Genomic DNA, 24,400 nt, shown 5'->3' with positions numbered 1-24,400 from the left:
AACGGCCTGGAAAATTATGTTAGCAATCCCCCGTCATTTATTCCAAACAATAACAACATTATGTGCCTGTATGAATACATAAGGAGGGGGAGAGAATTTCAGGGTCAACTTTGCTGCATGAGCGGATTAAGTATAGTAAGTATTTTTTATTCTTGTTACATGTGTCAAACGTTATGTGTGCTATGTGTATAGGCACAAGTTTGTGTTATAGAAAGCTCACCTTTGCCAGTTTCTCCCCCTCTTCTCGCTTCACCACCCTGTCATGTGTCACGTCAGCCTAGAACATATGGGACAGACAGCACAGAATCAGAAACAATCACTTATATTCTTCTTACAGTGTCTTTAGTGTAGTTGGTCCTAATGACAAAATATGTTTTTTAATAAGCATAAAAAAATAAAGAGACTGTGACCCTCCTCGTTTTAGATGCTTGAGCTAGCAACTCTATAACAAGCACAATTTTTTTAGGACTGTTGCTATTTCATTAGCTCTGCTAATCTAGTTACCATATTAGCAAGTCGGTATGAGAACACAATGACCTAACTGGAAGAAAAATTAGGTTTATTATTTGTGTGAATACACGTCTTTGAACATAAAGCTTTTATTTACATTATATTCTTTTATTTTTTAGCAACTTCATGGCTATTTAATATATAATATTCGACTTTCAGTATTGGCTAGTAGCTAGCTTTCTGCTAGCTTAATTATTCTAGGGTTTACAGAAAATGCTATTACTGTAAATACAGCTGATAAAAGTGGAATTTACAGTCTAAAAACTAAGTCTACAGCAAGTATGTTACTGAGCAATTAGATACTGAACAGAAAAAGATACTTGGCATTAATTTAGGATTGTGACTAATGTAAACCTTAGTCACGCTACAGTAAAAACAGGACAATAAGCTTGCAATTTAGCAAAAAATTGGTAGTTGTTTGGGTGTTTTTGCTTTTGGAGGCTCACTGCAAGTCCTTGCAGCTAATAACTGGTTGCCCAGATGTTGATGATGCAACCATCAACCTCAGAGTGATCACTTTTAAATACGAGGCAGGAGTGGGAGGCAACCTGTCTAACTCAGATTGACTGAAATCCCTCTAAAACAGATTAGCCAAGGTTTGCAAATAACTGCCATATCATTTATACGTTGCAATCTGAGTCAGTCTGCGCTGATAAGCACAACCCATCTGTAATGCATGTCTTTGCAATAAGGTTGATTAAACAGGTTGTGTTCTGGTTATATCACTTTATAATCGCAAGGTTGCTGTGCGCATATTGCAGTTAAATTGCTACCCTGCAGCAACTACATTACTATTTGTGGAAGAATTTATGAATTCTTGTTTTAAATCTATGACGTTCTGTCTAGACTCTAAATGTAAGTAGTTAATGTGAATTTCTGTTTAATGGGATTTTTTGTGCATTTAGTTGGTAAGAGATTTGCAATTCTTGTCAGTTTATCAAAGTTAATGGTTTAAACAGATTGAGGGTAACTGCCAACATGACCCCATTCAATGATAAACTTATTGCAGACTGACTCCATCCTATTGCCATTTTATTGCTGCTTTGACACACCAAAGTCAGTTTGAAGCCTGCAACAGATTGTGCATTGTTTCTTCAGAGCAACCATTTCAAACCAGTGAGGTCACAAGTTAACTGCACGTAGTTAGAATTATTTTGGTCATGTTACAGGATGCAACTACTGTTTTCTCTTGTGTGACTGCAGAAGAAAGAATATGAATATATTAACTAACTCTTCTTGAAGCTTCCACTGTTGCCACTAACTCCTGAGCAAAACATTTGTCTGGCTGGTTATGTTAAATGTCTAGCTTTGCTAGTTGTTAAGTGTTCCACTGTGTACAGCAGCTCCATAAAACCATAAATTTGAAGGCTAAAATCAAACAATGCTAAAAAGCTCATTAAAGCTGTAAACCTTTCCATTCATTAATATGAGCAACCACTTAATGTCACGCTCAAAGCGACTTGATTAGTTGCTAGTATTAATGTGAACTATTGATTAGTTAAGCTTTAATAATGTGCATTGTTTTGCTTTGTTCTGATATAATGATGTAACTACTGAAAACTTTTTGACATTGGAAAATAATTTGTATAAAAAAAAAATTTCCCCTGCTTTTGTGCATATCCATTACAATCTGGCTCAAGGCCCTACTATACCGCCTGTGATCCCTTCTTCCCACCCTCTATGAGTCCATCTGTCCATCTATCTCCCAGTGTTGGCAACAAGGTCTCACCTTGTTGCCCAGCAGCATGACGACCACATCCTGCTGGGCGTATTCATGAATCTCTGTCAGCCATGCCTGGAGATGGAAATAGAGCAAAGAGTGGTGAAGAAATTCAGAACAGGAGAGGATGAGCAGGAAAAACGGGTCGTTCAGAGGAGATAGGACTGATCGAGGGGTGGGATAGGAGATAAAGACTACTGACAAAGGAGACGAATGAATCCACTGAGAAGGAGAAAAAGGGAAAGAAAAGATTAATTTGTTGGTTGCTGCTCTTACTTCATCTTGTTCTCCCCTTTTCCCTCCTCCAGATCGTCCCCTCTTTGCCCCTTTTCTCTTTTCTTTTATGTCTATCCATCCATCTCCTTCCAATTACAGGTCAGTGGTCACTTCCCTTTTTGCTGGCTTGGTTAAAAAGCCCTTAATGTTTCTCACTCCTGCACACTAGTGTCTAATTTCCTACATCTTCCTACATACTTAACTGTTGCCATTTGTATACCAAAGAAAAAGCATGTTTCTATCCCACATTATTTCAGGTTTTTTGTGCAAATGGAAAATGTAAGTGAGCAAGTAGAACTGACTGAAATAAGATGACTGCAGCTAGAAGACAGAGAGAGATGTGATTAGTATAGGCAAATCCTTCTTTATTGTGAGCCACCAAGGAGAAGAACTTTAAATTTCAGTAAGCTGAGCGTATCAAGGCATTCCCAAACCAGCCGAGAGACATAATCTAACACATCCTTGTTTCACATGACTTGTGACCACACAGATAAACAGCTTGAAGTAGCAGTTTATCCTCAACCAGGAACGGGCAAACCTTTTCTGACTGAGAACCACAATCTAGGACTAGGAGGAGCCAATTCTCAGCCAGCCACTTCAAGAAAGACAATAAGACCACATTATTCTTAAAAAGCAGAGACTTTGTTCGAGACCACCAAACTAGATCGCCTCTGATGCTTGCCTCTGGCTACAAATCCTGTCCGATATAATTGGAAATACTGACAGTAACAGTACATTGTAATGATTATCCAGTACACTGGACAACCACTGGGCCTTTATGTGAAACTGATGTGCGCTTCAGTGGACAGGTGTTATGAATATATAACTCCTGGTGCACATCCTTTTTAAAGCAATCACTGCAACCTCATAGATATGCTGTGTATGTTGTGACACCTACAAGTTAGTTCACACCATTATCAAATGTAACTAATTTGATAGGTGGCTATGGCATTCGGTGTCTCTCATATATCAAAGATGTGATGTGTCTATTATAATGTGCATGAACTGGCCATTTGTTCAGTACAAATACTGCAATTTTGTTAAAATGTACACTTTAATTTTCATTTTAAATACTGACAAATTCGGAAAGAGTTCCACTCTTCTCCCATACACCTGCTGTCCCTTATCTTTCAAGTTGCACTTGTTGAATTTTTATAATGATAATGATATTTCCTTGTTGGAATATCTTCTGTCCATGATTTATGACAGCAATCTGATGGCAGTGAGCCTCACACCATATAGCAAACACTCTCCCTATTTGTTGGTCTATTTAAGATTTGAACCTTCCCATTTCCCCCTTTAAAATGCCAATGCTGCTGCTGCAATTTTGCCTGCTCTTTCAGTCTGTCCATCACCCTTAAACATAGAAAAACTGCTGTGGTGTAACTTATTTGCAGGGATTGATGATTTTGGAGCCTTGATGACAACAATAACTAGCTATATTCTGCATCTTAACTAAAGGAAACATCTAATTAACACATCTGAACTTTGTAACAAGCCAAAGAGCTGGAAAATCAATTGAATATTCAAGTCAGTGATTTCTTTAAATGTTCTTTCTTTAAATCTTCTGCCATGTTTGCATTAGGAGACATGAAACCTTCCACCAATAACATTGATGCAATAATTAGCAACTCATGAAGTACCTACATACAAATATATAAAGGTAAGATACATTAAGTATTGTGGGTGATTTTGAAACCGAAGAAGCAATGCAATCCAAGCTCTTTATTGGGATCCATATGAATATAAACCTTTCGTCAGCCAAAGATAAAAAAGCAGCAGGTTTGTTAACAGGTGGTCTCTGCCAGAAACAGGATGTATATTTTATTTATTACTTTTATTTGATTTTATCTAAAGTCCCATCCACTTCAAAAGTTTATGAATACCTTTTGGAGATAGGAAAACAGGATTATTAACACAGGCAATAATGATTTACAGTAATGCAGTTAGCTGGCCTACTTTCATGTTTCCAATTAGCCCAGGTGATTATGAAAACCATTTCAGTCGTGGTAATTACTAACCCCTAGTCTACGGGCTTTTGTGTGATTAAATCTAAATCCAGTCTGTTTTTTCCAACTTACAGATTTTCTTAGGTTGTGAATTTTTAAGAGGGTGTAGATACTTAATAATGAGCCGCAGAGGATAACAAGATTTGTATTAGCTTTTCTTATTTTCTGTTCACAGACAATCCTAAAGGACTGCAAGATACTGTGAGAGTCTTCTATTAAGCCTAAGGATAACTATGAGCAGAATCTGAGAGCTTGTGCAACATTTAAAAGTATCTGTGCTGTCTGAAAGAGGAGAACATGAAGGTTACACTGTTGTCACATAAAAAGGGAATTAATTTCATCAGCACAATGGTGACATGCGGTACGTCCTTCATGGCAGCATCCACAAAAAAGATGCATGCTGTCTTTCCTCAACACACTATGAAGAGAACATTCTTCATGAAGGACAGTGTTACCTTAAAAAACCTGATAAACTAATTTGCAAAAACAAAGAAGAGAACTGTGCTGGTGATGCAAATAAAAAGCAATCAAAAAGGTCTTTGGTTACATGCACATGTTTCCCTATTCAGATTAAAAGATTTTCAAATCAACTGGCGCCTTTAATTGGAGCAGTGTGACCTGGCATAAAAGTGATGAATATGTCATGCATTTGTCTTCTGCTTTGGCACAGCATTAATCAGCACCCAGAAGATGGATATCTATCATCTGCTGAGTGCACTAGTTGTCATTAATGTGTTCCTCTTGATTTATTAGCATACATACAATGTATGCCATCAAAGAGAAAAGGGTTAATACAGACGTTTATGAGAGTCACAATAAATTTGGCATAAAGGAGGGTAGCTTTAAAGGTACAGTGTGTAAAATCTCTCGACCAGAGGTCAGTAGATATCAGATTGCAGTCAAATGAATTCTGTTTTCTTACCCCTCCCACCATTCAGCTGTAGTGAGTGCAGGATGTCAGTCCACTGTTGACCTCATGTGTCAATCCATAATTTTCACATGACGTCAGTACTGCAGTCCTTTGCCCTCCAGCCACCCTTTGAACCTTAACCTCTCCTAACCTGGCCTTACAGGCCAAATCATACCAATCCCTGCTTCTCCACTGCATTCAGTAGTGGCCCATACTTTGAAAGCTTTCATCCTGACAGCATCGTAAGGTGAGCAATTCTCTGTAACATACACCTAGTGTCATCAAACTGGAGCTCTGGCAGAGACGTCGCCATTTTCATGGATTTAAACAAAGCTGCCGGGGCAGAATATGGAACACCCAACCTAAAATTTGTAGTTTCTTTTCATATCTTCATTTTTTCTCCATTGATAGATATTTTATGTAGTCTTAAAATACCTACTGTCCTAAAACACTTTTGTCCTAAAATACTACAGACTGTATGGGCTGACCTCTGGCTGAAAGTGGCAATTTAATCTGTATTAGCTGGCATAGCATTAGCTTATAACTACCTCATGTTGTTTAGTCAGCTCTTTGTCAGCTGTCTGTAGACAGCAGGGTCACATAACTCATCTGCTGGCAATTAGAAATTGCAATATTGAGAATAAATGAGCATTTTATGCACATTTCTGTCTGTTAGAGCCCTGACTACTGTTCAGGAGGTGAGGCTTGAGGCGAGGAGGAAGAGGATGACATTTTATCCAGATGCCGGTCATGCTGTCTCTCGCTTTCTTAGATGATAAAACACAGGTATGGTCCCTCATATCTTTAACCTGAAGGTGCAGACACAAATTAAAAGTTGCCTACAAAGCACACGAACGCCTATCAGTTCTTTCCTCCTCCACCTCTAGTATACTATATATGTGGGCGATCTCTAGCCGCATATATAGAACATAATTAGATTATGGAGCAGCGATGTCCGTCTCGGCCCATGTATGGTGGCTACATAATTACAAAGTAATCAATGTATATTTATGAGTACATTCAGGTACAGTCAGTCACTGTACAAAGGGGCAAAAGAGTGATATTAGTGACAGAGGCTGAAATGAGAGGCCGTACCAAGGCCCAGTATAAGAGTAATTTTAAACTGTAAACAAATATCAGAATCAGAATAATTTCCCCTAGGGATCAATAGAGTATTTTTCGTTACAGTGCTCCATTATAAACAAACATTAACAGAGACAGACAACACACTAACTAAGAATAGCACAATATATACATAAAAGTCACTTATTAATAAATATGGAGCTTGAGCTGAGTATAATAGGTGTGCTTTAGGAGTTTGCCTTTAAAACAAACTAATCCGCTCTTCAGCTTTGAAGCTGCCACTTTTAGAAATGTATGTCCCAACACATTTACATTAAAAAAAAGCTATCTGCATATTTTCTGGAGTGACGTAAAACAATTTCTTCTTGCTGACATTAAAATCAGGAAATGATGTATCCCACGGCATTTTTTAATGTTAGCAATAATATCTCAAATACACTTCCAAGAACTCCTCCAAAAACCCTGCCGACGTGTCCCTGGCTGTCATGCTCACATTACGGTTTCCTCGAAAAATCCGAGGAGTTCCTTTAATCATTTTGCCAGCAAACCTGAGGGGATCAAACTGCCAAATCTCTCAATTTTCTGCAGCGCAATGCTGTGCACACCTCTGTTGATCCTGTTTCTGTGCTCAGCTGTTGTGAACAAACCTCTCTTGTCAACTTCAAGACAAACATCTTCAGTTTTCCCACATTATTTATGAATGCTGTATTTTACAGTACTGGACCTTACATTGTTTGGCAGTTTTCTTATTGTTTTGAAAAGTTCTCCGCAAGAGTGTTACCAGTGATGTGTGACACAGAAAGTGATATAACCCCAAACATAACACAAATAGAAAGAGCCAGCTGGGCACAGAGATACCGTTAACATTTCAAGCATCAATAAGCACACATTGACTGAGCAGGAAGCGAGGCAAATATTTTTCATTGCTACTGGATGAAACAGGAAGGAAAAAAAGGTTAGGTGTCTCGCACATGCATTTCCTTCCCCCCCCTTGTGTGTATCATCAAGAAACGACTACTCCGAGAAGCAGTAATCCTCGCTCTCGTCTGTAGATTTACAGTGTCCTGTGAGGTTTACATCGCTTCATTACGCCAAGATTAATGTACTGAGCTCTGACCTAGCAGACCCAGCTCCCAACAACACGCGAACCTGCCAATTACTCACACAGCCTTGAAAGATCCCGGCAGTCTGTGGGTGGATTATGGGGAAGTGAGGGAAGGAACGCTGCTTCTGAAGTGAAGGGATCAAACTTCAAAGGAATCGCTGTCGATGCTGAGCGTTAAGAGTTCCTGCAGTACGTGCGAACATGTGTGAAAACACATGTAGTGTACATGTGACGGCTTGTAACACGTGGGCAAGATTTACAGCCTTGATAAAGATTTCAGTTTGACACTTTGTGTACAACTGCAGAGTCTGTACAAAGAGTCATGGGAGACTGGCACTCCCTGGACGCTCTGTTTGAGGGTTATACTGAATGTCCTGACTGTGGTTTTCACTTTGTGGGATGCTTAGCATTGGTGTTCAAAAAAAAAGAAAGAGGTAAACAACTTCAAAATGTTACTGCACACCATGCTAAGAAAAAAGGGCAGCAGTCGCTAGAAGTCAGCGGATCATGCCAGGGTGTAATTTGAATATTGCTACAGCTTCCTTGAACCTTGTAAATCTCTTCCAAATACAAAACTGTCATCTGGTGTTTCCAAAATTCACCTCGCTCATGACAGACTCATCAAAATACGATGTCACTGTGATTAGCAATTCTGATATTCACAGAAAAGCAGGTATAGATAATTCTCCACAAACATGCCCTATAAACAGTACAGTCTCAGCGGTATGTGAAATACTTATGAACTGCTATCTATAAATTTGTGGTCTTGGACACAAATTTCCGTTGTTTTCATTTACTCTTACTGGGCGGTTTAATATCTACTGGTTTGTTTCTGATGTCAGACAAAAAAGTTTCGACAGGACAAGAGAGTCTGAATCTGGGGGTTGTGAGAGATTTATGAAGGCTTTGGTCATTTCACCCCTCAAAGCAACAACTACACAGTGTGTTAGAATAGAAAAGGCCTTTATTGTCATTATATATTTACCATTATGTATATAGTTTGAGTTTTACTTGCATTTTAATTTATTTTCTTTGCTTTTTCTTTACATTTGTTTTTGGTTAGGGTTAGGCAGTGAAACTTACGAGGAAGCACTTGGTGACACTGGGAAGGAAAAACTTCCTTTTGACTAGGGATGGGTATCGTTTAGGTTTTATCCGATACCAGTACCAAACCGGTACTTTTGAAACGGTGCCGGTGCTTAAACGGTGCTCAAACCAGAATGGAGAACACAAACTTTGTCCAAAAACCTCTCATGTTTAGCTGTTTTTTTGTAAAACGATAACAATGTTAGCCTTTTCTGCAGCTATGGGGCATATATGGTATCACTCTTGGCTGGAAGCAGTGCTTAAACAATGGAAAACACACAAACTTTGTCCAAAAACCTCTCATGTTTAGCTGTTTTCCACTTTTTCTTTGGTAATTTTAGCCTTTTTGGCCAGGGTGAAGGGAGCATCTGCCATCAAACAAGAAGACAGCCGCATGTAACTACGACGGTGTTTGCTAGCACTTAGAGTCCCCCGAGAGCAGCAGTGCCCAGCCTTCTACCCTTCTACCTTTAAAACCCGCCTTCCAGCCAAATGGCTGGTAGGCTTTTAGCTAGGCTTTAGCTTCAGCCAAGTGGAAGCTAAATTGTCTAGTCATTCATATGTAAATTAGGTTGTTATCTGGGAATTCTGGAGGGGAGTGGGGGTGTGTGAATGAGGGGGTGGGGGAGCTGCTAAAAGCTGTGAACTTCCTTTTGTGTTCGTCTTGATGCATTCTCAATCATCCAGGGAAATAAATCTCCAAAAGTCACCAACTTGGAGTGTTTCAGTTTGCCATCTTAGGGAGAAATCAACACACATGGGTGTATGTCCTTTGTTGCTGAGATTTATTGATAAAAACAGTACAAAAAACCAACCATTTGTACACATATTTACAAATAATAATAAAAAGTGAGTGAGTACATTTCAACATTTTCAGCAATCACTCACAATCCTGGCACTGCCATGGTATCTGTAGTCTGCATTTACCACACGTGTATCTGTAGCAGTGAACACATCGCACAGTGGCATGATTGTTCTTGCATTTGTGTTTGACCTGACACATGGCTCTTTTTCCAGGGCTAGGTGTGGAGGGTTGTGTCCAAAGCAACTGTTCTTTTCTTGCCTTCTTCCCAGCTACATGAGAGTGAGCCAACTCTCTTGCAAGCTCCACCAGGAAGTCCACCCGTCTTTCCTTCGTCCCGGTGCATGCTTGATACAGCACATGTGCATTCAGTGCTGCCATGTCAATCATGTTGTAAAACACGGCAACTGGCCAGCGCCGTGTTCCTCTGCAGACAGTGTACTCCCGAACCATCTGGTCCATCACATCCACGCCACACTTTGTATTGTTGTAAAGGGTGACAGTGTTTGGCTTCCTTTTGGTAGTGTTGGGAAGCTGGGAAGAAGGCAAGAAAAGAACAGTTGCTTTGGACACAACCCTCCACACCTAGCCCTGGAAAAAGAGCCATGTGTCAGGTCAAACACAAATGCAAGAATAATCATGCCACTGTGCGATGTGTTCAGTGCTACAGATACACGTGTGGTAAATGCAGACTACAGATACCATGGCAGTGCCAGGATTGTGAGTGATTGCTGAAAATGTTGAAATGTACTCACTCACTTTTTATTATTATTTGTAAATATGTGTACAAATGGTTGGTTTTTTGTACTGTTTTTATCAATAAATCTCAGCAACAAAGGACATACACCCATGTGTGTTGATTTCTCCCTAAGATGGCAAACTGAAACACTCCAAGTTTCCTTGTGGCTCAGGAAACTAACCACTCCAAGTTGGTGACTTTTGGAGATTTATTTCCCTGGATGATTGAGAATGTATCAAGACGAACACAAAAGGAAGTTCACAGCTTTTAGCAGCTCCCCCACCCCCTCATTCACACACCCCCACTCCCCTCCAGAATTCTCATGTAACAACCTAATTTACATATGAATGACTAGACAATTTAGCTTCCACTTGGCTGAAGCTAAAGCCTAGCTAAACACCTACCAGCCATTTGGCTGGAAGGCGGGTTTTAAAGGTAGAAAAGCCAAATGGCTGCTCTCGGGGGACTCTAAGTGCTAGTTCACCTTACATGCATTAATGTAATAACGTGGTTAGCCTACTCAGCGTAAATTACACACGAACAACATTAAGCTACTCACGCAGAGAAGAACGGCTGCTGCCGTCATCATCCGTCATCATTTCTGCTACACTGGCAGGGCTAGGGGCCAGGACTCTCCTCTTCGTGTTTTTGGGGGATGTTGCTAACTCCGGGTCAGATAACAGGCACCACACCCGCAGTAGATGTGCTCGGTGTGAGGTCTTGCAGCAAGCTATGAAATACGGTGCATTTCTCGGCTTTTAACAAAATGCTATACGTCGCCAGGTGTTTCATCAGATTCGAGGTGTTACCTCCTTTGCACAGTATCATCTTAAAGCACTTGTTGCAGGCTGCTGAGTTTGCATCTTTTGCTGTGAAGTACAGCCAGACCTTTGACCCTTCGCCTTGGGCATTTTTAATCTGTAGCTCTACTCTAAAAGAACGTACGTACCTGGGCCCGCCTACTACGCTTGCAAAGGTAAAATGATTGGCTAGAATCCAAAGTGTATGACATCTCAGGAAAAAAAAAGCACCGAAACCGAAATGTGCGCTGCTTTTCGGTCTGGTTACTGCCATAATGCCACCGGATACCGGTACCCATCCCTACTTTTGACAGGAAGTAAGCCCTGACAAAACCAGGCTCAGGGAGGAGTAGCCATCTGGGCAGATGGCCTGCCTACTACAGATACCTTACTGACAACTTAAGGACCCAGCACACAATATATTCCTCCACGCATGACTTTTCAATTTTATTTTGGTAGTCTGAACATTTGATTTGGGACATGCAAAAGTAACGCATCTTCCTTTGTTATTTAGCACTTTTAGCAAGTAGAGTGTTGTCATGTGCTCTCTCTTCACTATTGTGACTGGTAAACGGTCAAAAATGTGGCTCTTCCATGGCAAACAAAAAATGCCATCTGAATTCTCATGGGACTTCATTATGCTATTTTCAGCTGTTTCCTTTCTAGACTAAGGCAGGGGTGGGCAATTCCAGGCCTCGAGGGCTGGTGTCCTGCAGGTTTTAGATCTTGGGTCAACACACCTGAATCACATGATTAGTTCGTTACCAGGCCTCTGGAGAACTTCAGGACATGTTGAGGAGCTAATTTAGCCATTTAAATCAGCTGTGTTGGTTCAAGGACACATCTAAAACCTGCAGGGACACCGGCCCTCGAGGCCTGGAGTTGCCCACCCCTGGACTAAGGTGTTACTTAGTAAAGCTATACTGATGTAATCCCAGTAGATGATATGTTGCTATTCCTGTGTTCAATTCTAAACACTCAAATCTGATCTTGGACCTGCTGCTTCTAATGTCTGACAAGAATTCATTTTTAACTGTGACAAATCTGTCGATCTAATGCACTCCCATCCTTCACCTCTACTGCAGCTCTTTTAGTGTTTCATCTATGTGTCACACTCCTCATTCTCACTTCTTTACTTCTTCTCCACTCCTGTGCTGTTCATAAAAAGCAGGCAATGAAATTTGTCAGTGTGTAATGATCAGATGCTATGCAGATTATATGTCAACATCAGCTTATTTGAACACATCGACCTATCAGTGACGTACTGATCCACCCCATAAGGGATAAATATGCCATGTGCCATCTTACAGATGATTTACATTAATATAATGATCAGGTGTAACTTGGAAGTCCCTGCTTTGTTGTAATAAGAATATTTCCAAACCAATCACACAGCCATCTTCACCACCCTCACTATCTCCTGTTGCTGTGGCAGCAACAGGAGATAGTGAGGGTGGTGAAGATTGCTCCACCTTCTCGTGGCCTCTGGTGCACCTTATGCTATCTGAAGCCTAGTTAACCATTTGTTAACTATTGTTTTTTTGTGTTTGCATGCCAAAAACCATAACTCTGATGACTTGTTTGGTAGCTTTCTCCAGCACTGTGTAGGCAGAAGAATATATAAAATATTTAATATTAAGAAAAAAACTTTTTTCTTAATTCATTATTTTTTATTAAAATAATTAGTCATGTAATAAAATAAATTCTGCATATTCATGAAATAATATCGGAAAGATTAGTAAGCAACATTAAAAGTAACATTAATATAAGTAAGTAACATTACCTAATGTTATCAACTGTATAGGAAGTAAGTCTGTCTTACTTATATAAGACAGACGTGCATTAACTAAAGTTGAGATGTGATTCAATGCATCTTTAATGAGGCATAGTAAAACTAATGGCAATTGTCAGGATACTCACAAATGTCACAAATGTCAAAAAGTAACAATGTTTCCTCTTTGGTATTTTGTGGTCTGGAACAAAGAGAGAGACGAGCTAACTGAGTAATATTACCAGGATTTGAGCATCCACCGCTTGAGTGGTTAAAAATGTCCTTGGCAGCAGCTCCAGGGTTTATGAAGCAGAGATGATTTAAACTCTTGAAAACAAACACCAAAAATCACTGAGAGTGCTTATTTTTGAATATGGTACTCTATATGGGGCACTATGAGGGAGGCTTTCAAAATGGAAAAGCATCAGTGTTCGCCAAAGACTGTGTATTCTTTTTACACATCTTATATATATTCCACACACACACAGTGGAAAAACTCTTTGGTTAAAGATGCTGTAATTATGAAAATAACAGTAAGTCATTTAATTACGATTTCTAGTCTAGTCTCTAGTATACTGCCATGGTTAGCTTCTTAGCTTAAATACCTTTCATGTAAACAACTAGACACTGAGAGATGTTGCTCTTACTCCATGCTATTATGAAAGCAGCTGCTCATCAAGCCTGACTGGAGTGTGTGTTTGAGTGCACATGTGTTATTGTGTGTGAAATGAGGACCTGTGTGTGAAATGTGGGTTTCTGGGCGTTAGTTTGGGGAAGCTGTGGTCAGATTTAGGGGAGGAAACACCCATTGAGCTTTATAAAGACAGGAGAGTGAAATAGATTAGCCCAGGCTGAAAGACAACAGCGATCTAAGCAACACCGGAGGTAAACAACATCTTACATTTCATGCTTTGTATTGGATCTCTTTTACTTAAGCTGTAAGTACATTGTAAACATACCGTTGTCATTCATTTCCCAAGAGCTGCACTACGTTAAACGTAACTTCATTTACTAACTTAAGCAATCAGCTTTTATCAGTGAATGTGATGTTTAGTAATTTAATTGCATACTCATGTGGAAAGAAGTAGTTGTTTTGTTTTGTTTTTCAAAGTAGAGGCTAAAGAAACCAATGGTGAAACTCATAAGTAATAAGGTTTGGGTTTAACTGAAGCCAGTTGGTGAACTGAAGGAACACATCTGAGACATTTCATTTTCTATGTGATTGCAGTGTTGAGGCCAATAAAACAGAAGTGTTTCAGCAATTAACTGTCAACAGGAAGATTCACACAGCATATGAGTGTTGACATAGTAGCCACAGTGTCTGTTGTGAAAAGAAAGCTGTTGTGAAACACAAATTTGAGAAGTCAAGACGGGCATCTGCTCTTCCTCTTTTTAACCTTGAAACATCCTAAGTGCCCCCACCCTCTCTCTATATATATGTGTTTTTCTTCACAGGCTTATCTGCACACTAATGTCCCAAGATGAACAAGACAAAATACCCCAATGCTTGTAACGGCACTGCTACTCCAGCACTTGCCAATGGTATTGATGAGTGGGGCCAGATGAGTCAAAATGTGGTTATAGGGAATCAGGTGATCCTCAGAAAGAAAAACAGAGGGCTCAAAGAGAGGTCACCACACAGCCTGGAGCCCAGCAGAGTGCGTCCTTTGTCAGCAGTGTCCACCTCTAATGTGACAACAAACAAGATCAAGAAGGAACCACAGCCTTCTGAGCGTAGCGCATCGCTCCCGCAAACCCCTGTAGCATCCTGTGATCCAGTGAAACGCTACTCCTGCCCCCCCATGGGGATCTCACCATCACCAAGTCACTCCTCATCTTCCTCCACCTCTTCCACCACCTCATCCTGCTCCTCCCCTTCTCCAGTTAAGACATCGTTTATCATCGGCCACGACCCTCTAGGCTGGAAGTTGCATCCCAAGTCCAGCTCGCTCAACCCCCGAGCTCGTGCTAACAGGCTCTCCCTGCAGATTCCCCTCCCCACAATCCCTGATGTTAACCCTCTGAAACCAGAGCCATTACCTAAAACCAAACCCGCCCTTAAACCCAAACCCTCACGACGACGCCACTCTGACTCAGAAGCTTTCCTCCAATCTCAGAGGATCCAAATGCCCGCGGTGACGCTGGATGAACTCTGCACTGTGCATCTTCGCCCGCTTGCCCTTTCAGATGAGTCTGACGATGTGTTCAGTGAGGGGAATGAAAAAGACCCCAGGGTGACCCCTCGCAAAATACCGCCACCCGTTCTGGAAAAAACAGCCATGGCTAAACAAATAGCACAACTTATTGCTTATTCACGCCTGGGCTGTAAAAGCGACAAAGATGAAAACATTTATACCAGGATCATAAAGCCAAAACTTAAACATTCACATCACAGTGTGGACCACAACAGAATACATGCAACAAAAAATGGTAAGTGCTCAAAGAAAATCTCACAATAATCATGCTTATTATGTGTTAAAGGGACAACTCATTAACTTTATAGTAGACTGTCACTGACTTGTGACAGTGACAGAGCAACAATTCTAATATTCTGGTACAGGCATAACTTTACATCCAGACTAAACTTATTCCTTCTGCGTGTCATATGCATGAATAGCAACTTCATCAATATAGAGTTTACATATTAATTGTATGAACCAGTGGGAAGTAATTTGGTGCTATGGGTCGTAATGACGACTGGAACAGTGTTGGTAGCAGTTTGCTTTTCTTCACCTGCACTGGAACGTTTAATTCCAGCTAATAATTTTAAAAAATGGTATTAGTGTAGTGGAAATACAGTGATTACTTGCGCAATAACATTATATCAAAATCTAGAAACGTTGATCCAACATTGCAAAAGCATATGTTTTAGAGAAACTAATGAAAAGTATAGATACGCAGAGATAGCAACAAAGTTACCTTTGGTGTTGGAGCCTTGACGCAGTAGCTTTGTTTTACAGTGGGGTTAATCCTATCCCTACCCCCATTTAAAGTTTCACTTTTGTTTACTGAATAGTTTTGGGATTTGTTTGGCTTTTTGCCTGATTAAGGTCTAGAGCCAAAAACGTATGCACGTTCATGAAAGTGAATTTGTTACCTCTGAACACGACACATGGCATTGCCCTTGCAGAAGTTCTAAGTGCAGATGTCTGAGTATCTTGATTTATTTTGATTGATTTCCTTTATGAGGTGCTGAGATGACATGCAAGCATTTAAGTGGAAATCGATAGTAACATCATCCCCTGTTTTTCAGGCATGCAGCAACTTCACATCAGCTGCGACAGTGAGAGGTCCACCCCACGCTTCCCGGGCTGAGAGATCTAAGAGATAGGAACTGAAAAGACCTCTAATCATTGACTCCACGTCCCATCTATTCTGAATAGAGTAGAATAATTCTTCTTCTCTGTTGAGGAGACTTTTAATTTGTTCTTTTTATCAATTTATGGGGATGAAGTAATAGCTGTATTGGAAAAAACAAGGTGTGCAGATGATGAAATTACTGCAGCTTATAATTACATAAGCATTACTTACAGTGTAATACTCTGTGGTAAAATCTGAATATATCTATGTAGGCAAGGTGCAATGACAAAGGATAGGGCTAGGTAAACAGGAAATGAGCTGTTCTAGCTGGAGATGCACATACAATTGTATTGCTCATTTTAGCTTCTCAAGTGATGACTTATTAATTGAGCTTTTAAGTATACCTGTATCCTACATGCAATATCTTTATAAATTAAAAAAATCAAATATGATTGAAATTATTGGCTGATCATATGGTCTGATGTTTTTGACACTAAACATGAATTTCACCTGCTATCCTCCCCTTCAGCCTCAGCATATCTTTAATAATATAAAGCACACAAACCTCAGTCTGTTTACCAGCAGACACACTCACAATGTGAATGTGATGCAGCTAAGAATCGGTCTTCCCTTTCACTGTGCTTTAGCTGGCTGATGTGTATTTAATGCAAGTCCAGCATGCAGCAGCTTACTGAGAAGTTTCAGGAAAGTAGAAGTGAAAAGTAGCGATAAATGCACTCTGTTTAAATGAGAGTATCTAAAAGAAAATTCATTATTGACATTTCTGCTAAACTCCTTGAAATACAGCTGAAAGACTGCATTTTGACCACATCTTGATTGATTTAAAATCCACTGTGGTGGTGTACAGAGGCAAAATTACAAAATATGACTCACTGTTGAGTCACTAAATGAGGTGCATTGTTGTAGGTGGAGGAGGGTACAGACTAAGAATAAGACTGGTAGCAAATAGCGTCTATGGCATTTGAAACAGCTGACTACGTAAAATGACAACTGAACGCCTGAACCTGCTCACCTTTTGTTACCACGGCTTGTTTGAAACCTAATTAGTGTTTACAGTATTCACGTCATCAAATCATGACAGACTGTATATAATAGATGGATGCAGGTGCAGTCAAATGGTAAGTGGCCTGTATTTGTATAGCGCTTTACTTAGTCCCTAAGGACCCCCAAAGCGCTTTACACTACATTCAGTCATCCACCCATTCACACACACATTCACACACTGGGATTAACTCTATAGCCCAACCAACATATTAGCAACATAATAGTAATTATCTATTTCCTGACATATTGGTAACACCTGCAATTGAGTGAAATAGTGGAATTACTAAATAGTGAAAAGCAGATACACCCCAGGAGAACGAGGGTGTACTTCTAGTGGCTGGGAACTGGCTGACAACCAGTTGGGAGTAGGAAATCTAAGTGGTTGTATCTGTATAATTGCACATAAATGAATATTTAAGAAGTAAAGAAGAGACAGAGGAGCCACCCTTCAACTGTGTTGTAAGTGTTGATGTTGCATAGTTTGTTTACTATGAGGGCACACTGCAATTTCTGTGTAGGCAACTTCTGCTTGGAACACCACAAATACAAAAACCAGCTGATCCAGGCAGAGTTGGCCTGTTGTGACAGTAAAAATGTCAGTAATTTTAAAATTCCACTTATATATATTAAACTACATATAGCAAATGTTGTTTATGTTTTGTGTGCCTGAAAAAAATATTGGCTGATATATTGGATTTTTTAATCACACACCCCCAGCATGGCTCCATCTATCCATTTATCTTCTACCTCCCCCAGCTTATCCGGGGGAACACCAAGGTGTTCCCAGGCCATAAACCCAGGACTTCCTCCTGGTGGGACATGCCCGGAACACCTCACACAGGAGGCGCCCAGGAAGCATCCTTATGAGAACCACCTCAACTGGCTCTTTTTGATGTGGAGGAGCAGCGACTCTACTCTGAGACCCTGCTGGATGGCTGAACTTCTCAGCCTATCTCTACGGGAGAGGCCAGCCACCATTCAGAGGAACCACATTTATGCTTCTTGTATCCACAATCTCGTTCTTTTGGTCACTACCTACTGCTCGTGACCATAGGTGAGGGTAGGGGCGTAGATCAACCGGTAAACTGAGAGCTTTGCTTTTACACTTAGCTCTCTCTTCACCACGACGGACTGGTACAGCGTCTGTATCACTGCAGCCACAGTGTCTGTCGATCTGCTCCCTTCTCCCGTCACTTGTGAACAAGTACCCGAGATACTTAAACTCCTCGATTTGGGAGGAGGCCATCACCCGATGAAGCCAACATAACTACATCATCTGTGAAAAGCAGAGATGAGATTCTGAGACCATCCAAGTGAAAGCTTGGAAAGCACTTGGCTATGCCTAGAAATTCTCTCCATAACAATTATGAAGAGAATCGGCGTCAACCACCGGGAACAAGTCTGACTTATTGCGGACCAAGCTCTTACAACGGTTGTATAAAGATCAGTATGGGCATCAATCTTAAAACCCTTATATCTGTTGGGCTCTAATTAACTCACTTTGGAAGTGGTCATTTACAAGAACTGCTCAAACATGTTGGTATGGTTTTTTTTAATGTGAAAGTTGGTGATCTTAGCCAGAATCAACACTTTTCTGAAACTTTATTAAAATTAAGCTCTTTTTAAAAATGCTAAAAAATGAAGACACCAGTAGCAAGCTTTAAAACAGACTGATGCTATTAATGATAACACAGAAACTGCTTTTCACATGAAATATCTGTTACTACTTCAGCAAAATCCACGGCAAAGAAATCTTTAAGTTTACTTTTGTAAGCGAAATATTTTTTTAAAAACGCAGACAGAGTTTAGATGGAGTCTAATAGAATTGCGTGAATCTGGGTTTGGTCCACTGAGATGAGCTGCTGGGTCTGGAGCAAAGAGGAGAGAAAACTCCAGTGCAGGCTGGAAGCAACGCTGCAGGCAGGTGAGCAATGAGACTGCAGAATACCACACACAGCACACACAGCATATGCATGCAAATCTGAACCTGCTGCAAGTTTTTTCTCAGGAGTTTGTAGTTTTTCAGAAACTCCACATTTTTCTCCTGGATACAGTTCAAAGTAAACCTGTTTCTGAGAAAATGGTCCACGGCACTATGCAGACCACGATCACTTGAATTGACTCACAGTGATTCCAATTCCATTTACTAAAGTCTCAGTTACAGCAGAGTAATAATAGAAGGGCAGCCTGCTTTTTTTATAATACAGTAAATTAAATAAATAAAACAATTTTGATAATTACCAATAACTTAGGGCAGCTTTGGCATAAACTTCACACTAGGTGGTGGTCTAATAAATTTGTTAAGCAGTTTTCCATAGTGTGACTGTAGCCTTACACGGGCACAGCCGTAAGAACAAAGTCTGCCACTGACATATTTAATGGAAAAGGTTTTTTACACATTTCTGTTTGTGAATGAGGCTCAGTGTTCTTACCCTGCTAAATAAAGTGAACTGAAAGTCTTGAGGTGGAATGAACCTCTGACTTAAGGTTTCACTTAAACTGAGTGAAAAATAACTGAAACTTTAAGAGGAACAAATAACAAAAGTCCCAGGAGCCTAAATGAGATGGCAAGGAGAAACTGAAAAAAAAGGGACTAGGCAGAGAGGAAGCAATCTTTTCATCCCTTCAGAGTAAAGAGAGCTGTAGAAGCATAGCACACTGACACTTATTAGCTGTTAGTGTGTGTGTGTGTGTGTGTGTGTGTGTGTGTGTGTGTGTGTGTGTGTGTGTGTGTGTGTGTGTGTGTGTGTGTGTGTGTGTTTGGGGCATCCGTGTGTTAAAGTGTACATGTTTGCTTGGATTTAGCTCATGTGTCAGTGGTACAAAACCTATTGTTGGTTCCAAAGCAGTACGAATGAAATCATGAAAACTACAATGTTAGAAGTAATAAAAACAGCTGTTCAGTATCTCGTCCAGGTTGCATCTTGTTATGGAATTTAAATTAAGCACTCAACACAAGATTTTTGTGTAAATTGATGTCTATTAAAGCCCATTATGACACGTCACTGCATTAAATGTCCATTAAGCCCAGCTGTTTCACAGGATACAGACATACTTGCCAAATCAGAGATTTCTCCTTCAAACTTCATTCAAGTCAAATTTATCGCTGCTAATCCATTTTATTGTGACAACATTTCACATAATTTTTCTTTTTACTATTAAATGTGTGGGCATAATTATGTATGCAATTTTATAACATTTATACAATGTTGTGGTGGCAGAAATCTACATTATCTATTGTAAAAGTTGCCCATCTTGATGGACAGGTATGCCAAAACAAAGAAGCAACATCAGGGATGAAAAATTAAACCCACACTGAAGTGTAGTCCCTGGAGTGGCAATGTTCCCGTGTATCCCCCAAATTAAAATGCCGAGTTTCACAGCAGAAAAAATCCTGTTTACAGCCTGCTGTCAAAAAGAAGGTAAACTATACAGCTGTTACAGGCGTCAGTATGTTAAAGTTTACAGTTCATGAAAGTGAAAAATGAAAAACTAGAAAATGAGAAAAAGACTGAACAAACAAGGTTGCCAAGAGAAAGACGGTTCTCCTGGCAACCGTACTCGGTTGCTATACTTGGTGGTTTAAACCCTTTCAAAACTAACTCCTGCTATTAACAGTATGCAAGCAAACAACCAGTATGTTGTTTCCAAATTATTTATGTATTGTTTTGTTATTAAATAATTAAATATTAAATAAGATGTAGAATATAAAATAGTGTCGGGGCATTCACAGGAGAACTGTCCAAATAAAATAAAATAACATGCTGATGGAAAGGCAGATGAGGAGGGACAGGTTTTAAGTAATAAGATCACCTGAAAAAAAATAACCATAAGAAGAGACACATACACTCTTTCTTAAACGCTGTTAATGGGAATGTTTATTCTATGTACTAATTGTCTAAGGATACAGAGAGAGCAGTTTCTCCCAGAAAATCCAGTGATGGACACAGGGTAGAAGGAAAACTGGGGTTAAAGTGTCCCAGAACAATCGGAAGTTATGACACCTTCAGTTAATGAGCAATTAACCCTGAACAGGCCAATGAATCCATAACATTACTGAGGCAAAGTAGAAAACTGTTATTTAGATAAAGAAATTAAAACCTGAATTTATTTTAGGAAACATGGATTGCATTCACTAAAGAGGAGCAGAGCCATACAAGTTGTCGGCAGTCAATTGAAAGCCTGGTATTGGGATGGAATTACCAATTTATACATGCGTAAAGACACAGTCAGTGCTGAACAGTATATATAGGTTTTCCTCCATCCAGACGACGATGGAAAAAAACGGGAACAAGACAATTCTCAACCATATACTGCAGCCACAGCAAGATGGTTTTGTAGTAGAAGTGGGCACCGAGCCGGTCCAGATATTTCATGAAAACATGTGGCACATCATTGAACCAAGTATCACGAAGAACTGGGGAACAGTTCTCTCCCAGAAGTCCAGCAACTGGCCTCGCAATTCAAACATTGAACTGTGGCAGAGCAGGTTAGGCCTACATGGACTGCGTGGGTTGCTGGCTGTGCAGAGCAGCAGGGGAACCGTAATAGAACTGGGAAAAGAGTCCAGAGTGTGGAGAACTAATTGGAGAAAATAAAGGGAAGCAGAACAGCAAAATCAGATGGATGAATGTCAGGCCTGAAGAGCAAAGCTGAGGCTGTAAAGAGCTGCAGACTGAGGCAGAGCAGTATGAACGGTAGATGAGAGAGATGATAAACTTTTCAACTTTTTTATATGTGTTTGTTGTTTCCAGCTGCTCAGGTCAGATTTAAAATGGTTTAATCCTTCATAGTGAAAGATATTGCTTTTTATATCTTATATATTTTAGCATAACTAACACCGAGCTTTATCTTAACTTTTAACCAGAATGCTTTTCTTCTACAGTAATTAAATTATTTTGATGTCAGGTATTTGTCATATCCTTTGTTTATTAGTAGGTCCTAAAATACATTTTACACTCATGTTCTGTTATTACATTTATTTAATTGTAAAACAAAGAAAACATCTAAACTTAGGTTTAAAAAGAAAGTGTGTAAGATTAACTCATAACTGGGAAAATTAGTTAAAGTTACATTTTCAAGATATGACGTCTGCACAATTGCTTCTGTTGTGTTGCAGCATGGGGTTGAAATGTATTTATTTTTCTGGGTATTGGTATCGAGTTTAAATTCTAGTATTGTGACCACCCTAATGCTCACTTTGATATCATCTATGTACAAAGCACACAAAGCCAGGAAAAGCCGTACACCTGCTCAGCAGCATCTGAACCTGCTGCTTTAAACTGTGGTGTAAATTCAAGCTTCTGAAGCACAACATGTCATTTAAAGTTGGCTGCCAGAAAACTGGTTGGGTGAATATTTTGCCACCTACTATGGTGCCAAATGGTCCTCCTGAGTGTTGCTTCACATTCCATTTAATCGTATGTCTTGTTAGCATGGTGCTGCATCTTGAAAATTAATTTAATCTTAATAAACAGAAAACACCCTTTGCACAGTTGGGTTGCTCTACATATGCAAACAGCATTGTTGTTGGGTTTGTACAGATTCTGCGTGTGTGTTTTTTAATACAGCATGTGTATGTGTAAATGCCACTGTGTATGGCTGCGAGGCAACAGCACATGCAGGGGCATTAGTGTGAATGTGTGTGCTCCTCTTCCAGCTCCATCACACGCTGCAATGAGCCAAATACAGAAGGAGCCATTAAAGTTTCTGTCAAATTCCCCTGAAAAGCGGAGTAACCAATTAGTGGCCAACTACCACAAGGATGTCACATCTTAATCGCCCATTTCTTGTCTTTTACATATTTATAGGACACACACTGGCCTATTTCAAGCTGTTTTCTAACTGCTGTCTGATAAACTGCGCTGACGGCGGGAATGTTTTCAGCCAAAGACAGAAAAGAGAAGAAAAGAAAATCCACTGCTATCGTGGGAGAAGAGTGCGAAAAGATAACTTGGTTTGAGGAAGATGCAGCTTCGACAGAAGGGAGCGAGCAAATAAGCAGAGGAGAAACAGAGAAGAGAACGTGTCGACGCTCGAGAGGGGAGATGGAGGAAATCAACAAATTTGCTTGTGTGTCAAAGAGAGAGACGGAAAGGGAGAGGGACAAACATTTATTTGATTTGGTGCCGTAAACTGGCAGAGTGCTGGAGAGTGTGCCTGCATTGTTAATGTTCTACTTGGCAAAGGAGAGGACCTTGAACAGCAAAGCACTGCCACCCCAGTCTGCCAGTCAAAATGATTTTTTTCTCTATTTCAGCAGCATTCGAGACATTTGAGGCAGATTTGCAGCTCAATTAGGCAAATTGGGCAGATTATCAACCTTTATAAGTTGAGGTTGTGATGGAAAAGAAAACAATTATCTGGTGTATTTTTATTTTACTTACTAGACTGTCCTTTACACCGATACTCATAAACACACAGGGCCCTTCAATCATTGTCATTATGGTTATTTTATAGTATTGCTTCAGATTCCATACATATTCCCTACAATATCCCTACATAGTATTTTTTTTATTGCAGATGTCCAAACTGGTAATGAACCGATTATTTGCTACAAGGTAACTTCAGACTAAAAACAATCTGCCCTCTGTATAAAGATCTGAAACTAATGTGAGGTTTCTGCAGACTGAGGTAGATAAAAACAGTGCCTCTGTAAAGTATTCACAAAGCTGCTGTTCCACATTTTGTCATGTTACAGCCTTATTTTAAAACGAATTGCATTAATTTTTGACCTTAAAATTCTGCACAGAACATCTGTGACTGACAAAGGGAAAAAAAGTTCTTCCAAATTTATAAAAATGTTAGAGCACAAAACAAGCCATGAAGTCAGTGGGATTGTCTACAGACTTCCGAGACAGGATTGTGCAAAAAAAAAAAGAAGAATATCTGCAGCACTGAAGGTCCTCTGTGGAGAGAGATGTTATTGGTAGCAGAAACCGGGAGACTAGACAGGGATGAAGGAAAAAGGAATGCAGCAAAGTACAAGCATCATTGATGACAGCCCACTCCAACGCGCTGTGGAGCACAGAATTAGGCAAAAAGTTCATCTTCCAACAGGACAACGACCATGAACACACTGCCAAGATAACAAAGGAGTGGCTCCAGGACCAGTCTATGAATGTCCTTCAGTGGCAAAGAGCCTGACTGAACATATGTGGAGAGATCTGAAAATGTTTGCTCACTGACGCTCCCCATCCAACCTAATGGAGCTTAAGAGGTTCT

The 24,400-nt window shown here is 40.0% G+C and overlaps 2 protein-coding genes across 6 annotated transcripts in view; one reads left to right on the top strand and one right to left on the bottom strand.

Moving 5' to 3' along the window:
- Positions 1-24,400, bottom strand: part of rab26 (RAB26, member RAS oncogene family) — a 114,110-nt gene that overhangs the window by 7,830 nt on the left and 81,880 nt on the right. For both annotated transcript variants that reach the window (XM_024803516.2, XM_076887246.1), the window contains exons 6-7: positions 2,240-2,305; positions 221-277 (exon numbers count right to left, since the gene is read on the bottom strand). In XM_024803516.2, the coding sequence (XP_024659284.1) occupies positions 221-277; positions 2,240-2,305 (123 nt within the window). The remainder of the gene's footprint in view (positions 1-220; positions 278-2,239; positions 2,306-24,400) is intronic.
- On the top strand, positions 40-16,596 carry LOC101474321 (uncharacterized). 4 transcript variants are annotated; one of them, XM_076887244.1, is made up of 3 exons: positions 40-135; positions 14,267-15,241; positions 16,065-16,596. In XM_076887244.1, the coding sequence occupies exons 2-3, from the start codon at positions 14,293-14,295 to the stop codon at positions 16,124-16,126; spliced, it is 1,011 nt and encodes a 336-aa protein (XP_076743359.1). In that variant the 5' UTR covers positions 40-135; positions 14,267-14,292; the 3' UTR covers positions 16,127-16,596. The 4 variants fall into 4 exon arrangements, with proteins under 4 accessions (XP_076743359.1, XP_076743360.1, XP_004557568.3 ...); XM_076887245.1 differs by lacking the exon at positions 40-135 and adding an exon at positions 6,124-6,211; XM_004557511.4 differs by lacking the exon at positions 40-135 and adding an exon at positions 13,625-13,696.

Source organism: Maylandia zebra, linkage group LG8 (genome assembly GCF_041146795.1).
Source record: "Maylandia zebra isolate NMK-2024a linkage group LG8, Mzebra_GT3a, whole genome shotgun sequence".
NCBI classification, from domain to species: domain Eukaryota; kingdom Metazoa; phylum Chordata; class Actinopteri; order Cichliformes; family Cichlidae; genus Maylandia; species Maylandia zebra.
The sequence above is the reverse complement of the archived record's forward strand: the minus strand, read 5'-3'. Positions and strand labels throughout refer to the sequence as shown.

What these genes read in the sequence shown, in the direction of transcription:
- LOC101474321 (XM_076887244.1), top strand. Translation starts at nt 14,293, where the DNA reads ATGAACAAGACAAAATACCCCAATGCTTGTAACGGCACTGCTACTCCA. An exon ending in AATACATGCAACAAAAAATG is followed by an intron (nt 15,242 to 16,064) that starts GTAAGTGCTCAA and finishes CCTGTTTTTCAG; the next exon opens with GCATGCAGCAACTTCACATC.